Here is a 13,085-nt window from a genome sequence, read left to right on the forward strand (position 1 = left end):
TCACCACTCTCATCAGATTCAAAGAGATCTTCTTCATTTTTGCTGTGCAGTAACGACAGATTTTCCTCTAGAAAGTTGATAAGTTTAATGATGTCAGCCCAGTTTTTAGTTTTTATTACTTGACGTTTCCAGACGTGGAAATGTTTTAGATTAATCGGGGGCTGATGGTAGGATGCAGTGCTTGGACACGACCAAATATAGTGAGGAAATGTTCCGATTTCCCCACAAGCACATAATTTATTTTTAGATATTTTAAATCTCCTTAAGTAATACGGAACAGGGCCATGCTCACTATATAGGATTGTCCTTTCTCTAATCCATGGTTGGTTGAAGATTTTGGTCTTATTTATGATTTGGAAGACCTTTCTGCCCCGTTGTTCACCATCAATCCATCTGGACTGCCAAGTTTCTTTCGCTACACAAAGTATCTTGTGTTTGGCATGAGACCAGGGAGGAAAAACATCAGAGTTCATATTTTCTGATGAAGTAGCTGTTTTAGCAAGTGCGTCTGCTAATTCATTCCCTTGATTACCCACATGGGCCCTGGTCCATGAGATGAAAGTGTTGGGCTTGTCAATTAGATTTGCTCTGATTTGTCGTACAAGTCGGGTGGGGGAAAAATTATTTCTAAGCGTGAGAATACTGGAAAGACTGTCGGATATAATCTGAATAGGTTCGTTCTCATGTAGTATATGGAGAATTGCCTGATGAATAGCATACAATTCTGCCTGGAAAACAGAGTTGAAGTCTTGGAGCCTATGTGACCATTCGTGTATGATGACGTTGTTGCGAAAGACGACAAAAGCCGAAGCAACTCCATTAGAAGTTTTCGAGCCATCCGTATATATTTTGATGGCAGTTGGAATGTCTTTTTCTTCAGTGATGAGCTGATTATCTTGAAGATCTATGGCTGGATGATGAGGCCATGAGGTTATTTTTTCTTCGTATGCAGATGCTAGTAGACTGAAATCGTTACATATGACATTGTGTCTTAATAGAAGGAGTCGGCTTCTTTTCGATATAACTTCTATTTGAAGGTCCAAAGGTAAATTTCCAGTGGAAAGTTGTAACACATTAGTTGGCGTAGTATTATATGCACCTGTTACAAAAAGTAAGTATTGCCTTTGAGCTGTCAGCATCTTGCGTTTCATTCTGCAGGTGGGGTTTGCAAACCAAATACTCGATCCATAGGATAATTGGGGGATGATAATGGTTCGATAATAGATATTTCTGAATAGCCTGTTAATACCCCACTTGCTGCCCCCAATCCTATAGAAAGACTGGAGTGTTTTATGAGCTTTAAGTACTTGTTGGTCAATGTGGTAGATCCAGTTAAATTTTTCGTCAAAATTGATTCCCAGATATTTAAAGTTCCGTGTTCTTTTGATGTGTTGGTTATCATGTTGGATTTTCAGGCGTCCTTTCTTTCTATAAGGCCAGAAATATGCAATCTTGTTCGTTTGAAGGCAAAACAAGAACTGCACGTACAGTGATCATAGAGAGTATTTTGGTCCGATTAGGACATTATGAACCGAGTACGAGAATTTTTGTAAAATAATTGGCTGACCCCCTAAATATTCTTGCAGTTTAATAACAATAACTTATACGGAAACAACTGGTTCCGTATAAACACGTCCAACACATGGTTCAACTTTGGCTTAAAAATAAGAAAAAAAAATTCTGCCAAAAATAAATTGATAACATAAGCAAGCAAACCTTTTCCATGTTATGACACAGGTCCGTTCCGTACTTTGCGAAAGTGATAACAATACCCGAATCATTACATTATCTGTGGTTCTAATAAGCGGCGTCGACTGTATTACGTAATTAGATGTTTACGAATTACTGTATTACAAAATTAGCAATTTTGTTAGAATAAGCGCTAAAAACTGTAAATTGGTTTTTTTTAAACATATCAGTGTTTTCTTATGATTTCCAGAGTTATGGAGGCCCACTCCGCATCATACCAGAGAAGATAAAGGAAGACCCGTCGGTTCTCGTTTCAGACGTAGAAGAAGGCTTGGAAAAAGTCATGGGAGAAAAATACGCTCTATTTTGCCTGAAATCGATTTGCCAGTTTGAAGCTCGAATCAAGGGCTTGGAGAGGAAACTTTTCTTCAGTGACGAATCTGGGGGTGAATTGGTCGTGGCTGCTTACGCGAAAAACTTCTTTTTCCAAGACCATATTAATAAAATGTAATCACGATATTCACGTTATATACGAATATTTTCAAATTATGTTAAGATTTTAATTTTTTGCTTTCAATAAGCAAAAAATTTCTGTACGTCAGTAGTTCTCAATATGTGCGTCACTAAACTCTGCAGAGGCATCGTGGAGAAATGTGATCATGTACGGAGCCTTTCAACATATATATATACGCTCCAAGGTTGAAATATTTTATCTACTTCCATAGCTTAGATGGTGCAGCACTCGTCCGGCTACCAAGAGACCTGGGTTCGAGTCCCCGTGGGGCCAGAGATGAATTTTCTTCCTTGTAATCTTCATCTCCACAATTAACCAGTCTTTCAATGAATCTTAGTGATTTACGTCTGTTCGTTGCTTTGAATGGATTCTGTGGAGCCGCGTATAAACGTTATAAGGCCAAGAGAGCCGTGGGTGAAGAAAGTTTGAGAGCCTGTATATCATTCGGTTTACGGAAATTTCGCTTCTGGTATGTTTCGCCCCCAGACATTTGACCTGCCGTGTAAGTGATGAAGTAAGTGGCTGTATGAGTGAGCTAGTGACCATATGAATGACCAAGTGAGTGACCACATGAACGATCAAGTTAGTGAACGTATGAGCGACCAATTCAAGAGTTGAGCGACTAAATGAATGAACAAGTGAGTGGATAAATGACTGTATGAGAGACCAAGTGGGTATGCAAGTGAGTATCGGGTGAGCGACCATATTAGTGAACTTGATAACTAATACGGTGACTCACTTGGTCACTCATACAGTTACTATAGAAAAATTGATCACTCACTTCTCTCACTTACCAAAGCTATCTCTCATACGGTCACTCACCTATTCAATTGGCTACTCATATGGACTGTTACTCAATCGCCCATTTGATGCTCAATCACTCTGCTAAGTACACACACCCACAATTCCGGCACAACTCACTGTGTAGTAAATTCCCCCGGCTATAGACTGGAGTTGTACTTGGTTTACAAGAAGAATAGAACTCATATATTTGTGTGACTATTTATGTATAATAACCGATTTATCAACTCTACCATAACAAATACAGTGGGTGAGCGACCATATTAATGAACTTGGTTACTCATACGGTCACGCACTTGGTCACTCATGTGGTCACTAAATTGATCACTCATGTGGTCACTAAACTGATCACTCACTTGGTCACTCATATGGTCACTCACACATACAGTCACTCACACTCACTTACTAAAACTATCACTCTCTTGGTCACTCATTCGCCCATTTTGTGCTCACTCACTCTGTTAATTAAACACACTCTCATACTTCCTTGTACAACTCACTCGGTAGTGAATTGCTCACGGATATAGACCGGAGTTGTGCTCGTTTTAGAAGAAGAAGAAGAGGACTCATTTGTGTGATTATTATGTATAATAAAACCGATTTATCACTTTTAACGTAACATATGCATATGTTAAATATTATATTAATGATGTGCATACAACATACAGTATATTCTGTACAGAAAAACATTGGTGGAAGGGAAAAAATCTGTATTTTTTTCCCCTTCCAGTAGAGTAGTTCCTCTCAAAATTTAGCCAACCCCGTGTCAGAACAGTTTCAATGTGTTTTCTAGTACAAATATTTTACTATATCTTTCTAGAATCCGACGCCTGTTTGAAATGGGTATCATTCAGAAATGGAAAGACGACGTGATGGATAAGCAGCTGCTCGGCGTCACCGATTTCTCAGTCGACAACAACGGCACCGAATCAAATCTCACTGAGGACGATGAAGAAGAAAGACCTTTGCTTTTCTCCGATCTCAAAGGATTGTGGTTACTTTTATGCTACGGTCACGCCCTTTCGATTTTAGTGCTGATAACCGAAATAACTGTATTTAAATATAGACATTATTTCGAAAAATGCGCGATATTCAATACTTTCACCTCCACCAATCGCTATTGATATATTCAGTCGCTATACGTATATAATAATTTTTTATTGATCTTCAATGATAGCTGTGGAAGAAATTGTTGGGGGGGGGGGGGAGATTATTTTTTGAATATAAATCAGATTTGTATTTTTAGTTTTAGAAAATAGGAAGAGAAGCATTTTTTTATTGGGTTCACGACCGTTGTAATAAGAATTATCCGTGTTCTATATAAGCGAGCCCGACTGTGCATATACGCCTTACTTTGAATCTCGTATTTGAATGCACATTACCAAAAGTTCCCCGAACTCCTTGTATAACCTGTATATGCCTGACCTCGCATTCGATTTTTGAAGCTGTACCTGAATAAACTCGAGTAAGGGTTACTAAGTCTCACGATAGGGATCCCAGTTTTATTTTACTTGCAACTCAGAATTTTCTAATGCACGAACGAGACTTTTTCGGTAATAAGCTTTTAATAATTAAGCTTAACAATAAGCTTTTTCGGTCCGTTCTGTTGCACAAGAGTGGGAAAAAAAAATTCACTAGTGCTTATGAAATCTCGACAATTATTAAAGTTACCCACTTCTGTATTCTTCTGAGAAACATTTAAGACAAAAGTCATGAAAAGTGTTCCATATAATGTTTTGAATACTCTCTCAGATATAATAAATAATTGTATGGTTAATGGCAAATTTCCGAGATCTCTAAAATTCGCTGTTGTATCCCCCATTTATAAAGTAAATCTAGAGATCATAATGATTTCAGTAATTTCAGACCAACTTCAATTTACCTTCTAGCTCAAAAGTATTTGAAATAATTATTACAAATAGGCTTTTTTCTTTCTTCTCACACTTCAATTACTTTTATAACAATCAGTTTGGATTCCTTTATAATAAAAATACAAAATTCCTAATAGCGAAATAAAACTCCTCATTTACTAAATTTGTCACAGAAAATATTGAAGAAATTAAAAAACAAAATTATTGCAATATTTCTCGACATGAAAGTTTTCTATAGTGTGAACTATTATACAGAATGCATAGGTGTGTCCAGACCTTAAAGACCTTAAACGGTTCAATGTTGTTTTTCCTCATCTTTCCTCCGTCATTCCAATTCGAATATCTCAGTGAATATTACATACGGGGACGATATAAAAGTTTAACTTTATTATTTTAATAACTATACAACCCCCTGCAACATAAATGATGTATTGTAAGTGTTCCTCTAGGATCAACGGTTCGCCAATAAAATGTCATTCGACCCATTATTGTGTGCATTAATATACTATTAATACTATATAATTACGAAATAAGTTGTCAAATTATGGAATTGAAGATAATATTTTCAATCTAATTGCTTGTTATTTAACCCATAGAACACAATCAGTCGAAATTCATAATGGCCTTAGCAGCACATTGGAAATAGTGAAAGGCGTTCTCATGATTCTGTCTGGGACCATTATTATTTTTAACATTCATAAATGACTTGTGCAACTTAAACATAAATGACAATTTAATAACTTTCGCTGAGGATACAGCGTTACTTTACTCATCGCTAACTAGCCAAATCAATACTGACTTAATTAAAGTTTGAAAGTGGATTCTTGCTAATCACCTACAAATAAATGTATCAATACAATTTAATCAGCGTCTTGGAATACTTACTTTGCTCCAATTATATTTCTTCAAATCTATCCTCCTATTCAAAAGCTAAGTTTCATTATCTTTAAATACGTCTCGGTCTTCAAGTGGACTAAGTGATCGGTATTCACCAACATTAGTTGATAAAATACTTAAAAAAAAACAAAAACATTTCACATATCTCATCCCAGAATTTTTCAATACATTACCACCAGAAATCACTCGCAATTATAAATTATTTTATTATCTTTTTGAAAAAACGTATCAAGCAATATATTCGTTATTCTGCTTTGATGGTAATGAAAATTTATTTTGATGTTTCTCAGTTTTGCTCGGGCATTTTTTTTTAAATTTTATGACGTAATTGTTGAATTTATTTACATCCTGCATCTTGTTGTTTTCTTTTTTTTATAATATACTAAGTTTTTAAAATTTTATTTGACGCAATGTGTGAATTTGCAAATCAAATTGAACTCCTCCGTTGCAATAAATTTCTTATGTATTCAGTAAGCCCATATCATATACTTTAATTATATATTTTTCTCCCCTTACTTATTACGGGCCGTTCAAATATTACGTAAGCAAATTTTAGCCATTTTTGACCCCCTCCCCCCACCCCTTGTCAGCAAAATTTCGTCATCAGCTCTGCCCCCTTTGAATCCTAACGCATATTGGTTGGATCAGAGACGCACAAGGTGTGTGGGGGGGGGGGGGAATGGGGGCTCATGCTCCCCCATCCGACGATCACAAATTTATTTCTTTGATGCAAAAAAAATATTTTTTAATTGATATTTCGGAAGATAATACCTTTATATGTTATAATCAATTTCTGTTAATTTCAATGTTATTTGAAGGCTATGAACTGAAAGAAAAATCTATCTTTAATAAATTCATTACGACTCACCCTCTAAGCCATACAATGATAAATCACACAAAAGCCCTTGGCCCGCGGATCAAATATGGCCCTGGGGGTTATCTGATGTGATCACAAACCTAATTTTGTAAAAATGAACTAAGTGGAACATTTTTACAGATCGCTTAAGTGTCCCGTGGTACAATTCCAGAGCATTTAAGCAGCCCGTGGCACATTTTCAGATCAATTAAATGACCCGTGACACAGTTCCAGAACACTTCAGCGCTCCGTGACACATTTAGAGATCCCTTGAGTGACATGTGACGTAGTTTTAGAGCACTTAAGCGGCCCCCAGTGTGGTTCTACATCACTACAGTTAACCGCGGCGCATTCTTAGATTATTTAAGTGATTCACGGCATATAATTACGGATCACTTGAGTGATGCGTGGAACAGTTCAAGAGCACTTAAGCGGCCCGGTCACATTTCTAGATCACTTGGATCCGCGAAACATTTTGAGCTCACTAAAGTGGTTCTGTAGGGCACTTATCAATGGGGGAGATGTTACTTCAAGTGCCCATAAACTGCCGCTGTGGTGGTTGAGTGGTCATAGTGACGGACTCGCATCGCGAGGATCCGGGTTCGAACCCTACCGGTGCCACAGTGGTGGTCGGCTGAAGTTGGTTTTCTGTGGTTTCCAACTTCAAGGCGCGAATGCGAGCTGATCTCCCCGTTAAAAAGTCTCGCCACAGAGAGCAATAGCCTACAACGTAACAAATATGCAATCATTACACTTCACTCACAATTTGAAGTATAGATGGCAGCACTGAAATATCAAGCTAACACTAGCTACACACTCAGACTGTTAAGTGCGCTCACTTTGTTCCAGAATCTGCCACGAAGCTGCGCTGGAAGAGATCTCGGCAACGGGATAAGTCCGGTAGCAGAGCCACTGGCGTTCATTCATTCAGTGCCCACAAACTATCGAAAGGTTATTCCCGTTTTTGGCGCACTGAGTAAGATGCCATTGAAAATATGAAATATTTTCATAATATATGAATATATTAAGGGTGGTTGATGACGTAAGCATTATCCAAACCTCCTCCCCCTTGTCAGTAAATCGGAAACCCTCTCCCCATCGACGCTGACGTAATACTTGAATGTCCCCTTAGCATTCACCAGAATGGGTCATCTTTTTTGACCCCTTGGTAATCTTTACTTTTTTCTTATATTGTTGTATTTGTATAATAATAATAAACTACAGTAAAATCCCCTTATAACGAGTATGGCTTATAACGAGAATCTTGATATAACGAGTGATTTGGAGGTGATTATCAGTCACAATAAAAAACCATTCGCTTATGACGAGAATACAGTTATAACGACAAGTTCTCCCGTGATTGTTGTCAGCTGTCGCATGGGCGGAGATACGGCCCCCCCACCCCCCAGCGTCAAAGGTGGAGTCGACTGATCTAATGTGTATATGCATATATGAATTGTCATCATCATCATCATCTTGCCCCCCTAGCAATAATGACCGTGCCCCCCCCCCAGACTTCCAAGTCTATCTCCGCCTATGCGCTGTCGTTATAACGGACTACTACTGTATTTGAATTTGAAATAATAATTCTTCACATCAATAAAGTACTGATGGTAAGAGTCATCTATGAATTATGATAAGTATAATAATCCGAATAAATCTGAGATTATTAAGCGAAAAAGGGATATGTGTTGGCCGACTATATTTGCTCGGGAAAAATACAGCAGATCGGACTTATAAATACGGGACAATGCCGTATCGCCAAAAATGGTGCAAAAAGTTAGCAAAAATGCCAATTTCCTGGGGTGGGGGGGGGGGGGAGTGAATCCATCGAGCTTGTATTACTCTAATATATGCTCACTGAGCTATAACTAAACCTTTCCTTATAGCTCAGTGTATAAGCTCGATGGGGAAATTTCATAAAAGTCGCCAACCATGAGAAATGAAGCGCCAGTTCATATTACGATGAATTAAAAAAAACGACAAATATGAGAGATGAATATTCGTATTTGTAGTCGGAATTATCGTAATGTAATTGCTGAGTTGGGAAGATGATTTTCATCGTTGATTTGAAAAATAAAAAGTTGAGTTGTTTTTGTTTAAAATACGTTAAAAACCGGGACTTCCCGACAAATACGGCACGTATGGTCACATAAGATATGTGAGTCTTTTGAGAGGGATAATTGAGGTCGAAAAAAGTTTTTTTGCTTATAATTAGCATATAATAAAGGAGAGACCATATTGTTTTCTATGTACGCTGTGCCATCTATTATCAGAAATGTCAGCAAATATTTTTCTAGGTTGCAAGAGATGCACATAGATGGCAGCACCACAAAAAGTATTCAGATTTCATTGAAAACTGATGGTATAAAAAAAATACTTTGTTTATTTTATACTTCACTTCCATTAATAATTTAGGGCGACCAGACATCCCCCCTTTATGAGGACATTTCCTCATTTTTGATGGCATTTTATGTGTTGTCATGTGATTTAATTTTTTATGTCATTTTACGTTTTCAAAATTTCTATTTTGTTCCCACATTTTCAGGTTCCCTGAATTATTTTTCCATATTTCTATCTAGGGGCAATTCCATCTTAACGCATTGGCCGACCCGGGGGGTCTGAAGTGCAGAGGGGCCTCATGGAAATGAAATGTGAAAAAAATTTATGAGTGTAATCAAATTGAAAGACACATATTTATACCTAAATAAGGGGAGGGGGAGCTCGGAAAAATCAGTGTCCTGGGGTCCATGATGCTCTTAAGATGACCTTGTCTAGGAAAGAAAAAATGCACTGAAAACTTTATGTCGCACCGGAAGGGGGTTTACCCAGAGCCGTCTCAGCTCCATCATGGGTTCTCAGCAACTTAAGTTATAACCAACTTAAGCCCCCTTAATAATTATTTAGGAGGCCCGTCTTTGTGGTTTTATGTGTTGCCAACTTCGAGGCCGATCTCCCAGCTGAAAATTCTCGTCACAGAGAGCAACAGGCCTGCAACGATACCAATAATCAATCATTACACTTCACCCATAGTTCGAAAAATAGATGTCAGCACATGCTTATGTCACAAGCATTACACAGAAATTCACTTCACGTTAGATTCATAGCACGTACACACACATTCTCAGGGCTGATCTCACTAAACGCATGGCCTGCTGAAAAAATAATAGCAGGACGCTGTAATTGACACTTGGCGACAAATCGACAAATTCACATGCTCAATATTTCCTGTCTTTAAACTTCTGCATGAATGCATAAATTGAAGGCGTACTTGGTGAATTTCTATGGTACATCAGGCGGAACTTCTTTGCCCGGTTTTCGGTGATTTTGTTTCCACTAATCACAATACACACTGCGCTTTCTCCTACGCGGTTACCATTTTCGTTTCTTATTACACCTGACGAACAACTAGCGCCGTCTACCTCAGGCAATTGATTCTAAAAAAACTTAAATGCTTTTTCATTCTTTTGTCGCAAACTGCATTCCATTTCACCTTTTCGTATTTTTGTTATAAATTTTTAGAATAATAAAGATCTTTCTCGGACACTCTATATTTGAACTCATCATGACCCATCTTGTGGGAGGGGAGGGGGGTATCTACATTATAAAATATAATACTAACCAAATTTCATATTTATAGCTTCAGCGGTTTCAGTTGGGTCATAACTGCCCCCCATATAACATTTGAAACACCTTATGACACCCGTGGAAGTTGAAATTTGAAAAGTCCCTCCTTAGTTAGCCTTTAGATCATAAAAAATAAAACTACTCACTAAATTTCATAATTTAGTCAGCTTCAGTGATTTTGGCTCAGCAATGTTTGCTCCATACAACCTTTCAATCCCCCGTTTGAAAGGTTGTATGGATAAATGAGGGGGGGGGTTAAATGTTGAAAAAATCTTCTCTAAAAATAAAAATACTGACTGAATTTTTCATTTATAGCTTCAGCGGTTTCGGCTCGACTTCATACTCTATATAACATTTAGAGATCCCCCCCCCCCCTCAAATTCCTTATGACCCCCTCCTTTAAGGGAAGTAATTCGAAAAACCTCTTTTAGTGTCATGTGAGTCTTTGAATCATGAAATAGAACTTCTTACCAAATTTCATATTTGTAGCTTAATCGATTTCAGCTCTGCGCGAATTTCTCTATGCAACCTTTTAAGTCCCTTATAACTCCCTCTAGGGATCGAATTTCCAAAAACCCTTTCTTTATAGTGTTTTTTCTCTATGAAATAAAACTACTGCCCAAATTTCATATTTATAACTTCAGCGGTTTTGGGTCGACGACGATGAATCAGTGAATCAGTCAGTCAGAACATGGCATTATTATAAAGGGTGTCCCGTAAGCGCTAGCACGGCCTTTATCTCATCAATCGTCTGTCGTGGAAGTGGGATTCCGGTTTAAAAAATGCTCAACAGACGATCAAAAATTGCTCTGTACCAGTTTTGAGAATGAAAATACATCAGAATTTGTCATACCGTAAAGAAACTAAATGTTTAAACGGTCCTTCTCTGCTTAAACTTCCAATTAGAAAGTTGTTGCCCTGTCTCTCTCTTGATACCAAAAAAAAACAAAAAAAAACTCATATTTCTAAGTGCAATATTCATAGAGATATTCCAATTTAAAAAACAGAGGAAAATCGGGAAAGAACAGCGATGATAAAAACCGTTTCACCCGCATTCAACGAGTTTTTTTTTCAAACTTATTTTGTTTTTCGAATATCTCATTGAATTTAGAAGCATGAATTTTTTTTTTGTTGGAATCAGGAGAGACGGGGCAACAACTTTCTAATTGGAAGTTGGAGCACAAGGGGGGGGGGGAAAGGAGGAAGCATAACACACTGTATTTTCACTCTAAAAACTGGTACAGGACAATTTTTTAACGCTTGTTGAGCATTTTTAAACTGGAATCTCACTTCTACGACGGACGGTTGATGAGATAAAAGCCGTGCTAGCACTTACAGGACACCCTGTATATATATAGGTAATGTATAGGTAATCTGTATGAATTTCTATCTTTCAAACCGAGCACAATTCAGATCTATCGCCATGGGCAATTTACTACCGAGGGAGTTGTGCCAGAAGTGTAAGTGTGTGTACCTGACAGTCTGAGTGAGTATCTAGAGTTGTGTCTGATTTTAAGTACTGCTATCTATATTTCAGAGGTGAAGTGAGTAAAGTGTTATGATTGAATATTTGTAATGTTTGTAGTCCTGTTGCTCTCTGTGGCGGGACTTTTTAAAGGAGATATCAGCTCGCGTTCGCGCTTTGAATCTGTATGACTGTAATTATTTATATAGAGCCATAATTATCATAACGTAGTTTATAAGTCATCGAAATAATCTTCAATCCTTTATTTCAAAAATTCGAGCTATCCTCTTTGAAATTAAAGATGGAAAAGGGAGATGATGGTGTATGAAAAAGTCGGGACGGCCAAAATTACATGAATGTCCCATAAAATACGGGTCATATGGTGACCCTCGTATACGTACATATAAATTTCTGGTCGCGAGCGAAAGAACATAGTGCATATCTGCCCGCAGACTGAAAAAGTTGTGCATCCCTGGCCTTGAATTTTTTTTTTTATAAATTGAAAAACAATTCAAAATTTAACTGGAAGGTGACGCAGTAAAAGGAAATCAAGGCAAATCCTATAAAATTGCAACACAAAGAATGCATTATTAGTGTTTATGTCGATTTGTGTTACAAAAAACTGTCACTTTTCAATATAAGCACCCTTTTCTGCTTGGACTAAACGGGTGAACGGGTGTTCATGTTGAAATAAGGTAATTTTATGTAACACAAATTTGTCATAAATATAATTATACACTGGTTGTATTGCATTTTATATGTTAAGTCGGGTTTTTTGCCTTACGGTGCCACCTGTCAGTGAAATTAGAACTTTTTTTTTGAATATATAAAATAATAATACTAATTCTACAAACCACACCTTTTTATGTCAATTGTCAGATTTGTTATTATTTTTTAAAATGTGTCCTGGACTTCTTGTCCACGTCCACACTGCATTTCATGCTCCAGAAAATATACGCTCATTTATTGCATAATCACGCTCACTATTTCAATAATACAAACATTTGTCATTTCCAAATTCAAGAATATATATTACATACATTTTCTCATTTGATATTTATTCATTTAAATTATTTAAAGTAGAAAAACAGTGTTTTAAAATGATGATAATAATAATAATAATAATATTAAGAAGAATTACGGAGAGAAATAAAACGTAACTTTTCTTAGGAATGTCGAAAACCACTCGCTGAAAAGAAATGAAACTAAAAGAGGATGGGAAAATTGGCAACAAAAAACCCCGAAGAATTTTGATGTGTATAAATGAAAAAAAAAGTAAAAATGTGCGGGAGATATGGCCATGTCCTTTCACCATACCAGGAAATAAAAAAAAAGAACCATCTAGTGGAGGGAAAAGAAATAAAT

The 13,085-nt window shown here is 37.1% G+C and overlaps 1 protein-coding gene across 1 annotated transcript; it reads left to right on the forward strand.

Moving 5' to 3' along the window:
- The first annotated feature begins 777 nt into the window (after positions 1–777).
- Positions 778–10,344, forward strand: LOC149069498 (uncharacterized). The gene is made up of 4 exons (XM_089250068.1): positions 778–840; positions 1,940–2,196; positions 3,825–3,998; positions 10,269–10,344. The coding sequence occupies exons 1-4, from the start codon at positions 778–780 to the stop codon at positions 10,342–10,344; spliced, it is 570 nt and encodes a 189-aa protein (XP_089106194.1).
- The last annotated feature ends 2,741 nt before the right edge of the window (positions 10,345–13,085 follow it).

The sequence above is a fragment of the Pholcus phalangioides genome, unplaced genomic scaffold (assembly GCF_987345545.1).
Source record: "Pholcus phalangioides strain wild (caught in Gottingen) unplaced genomic scaffold, Ppha-v1.0 ptg000022l_1, whole genome shotgun sequence".
NCBI lineage: Eukaryota > Metazoa > Arthropoda > Arachnida > Araneae > Pholcidae > Pholcus > Pholcus phalangioides.

Excerpts from the sequence above, each read along its gene's own strand:
- LOC149069498 (XM_089250068.1), top strand. The coding sequence starts at position 778 with ATGACGTTGTTGCGAAAGACGACAAAAGCCGAAGCAACTCCATTAGAA. Across the intron at positions 841-1,939 it reads TAGAAGTTTTCGAGCCATCC|AGTTATGGAGGCCCACTCCG; the intron begins GTATATATTTTG and ends TATGATTTCCAG. Across the intron at positions 2,197-3,824 it reads CAAGACCATATTAATAAAAT|AATCCGACGCCTGTTTGAAA; the intron begins GTAATCACGATA and ends ATATCTTTCTAG.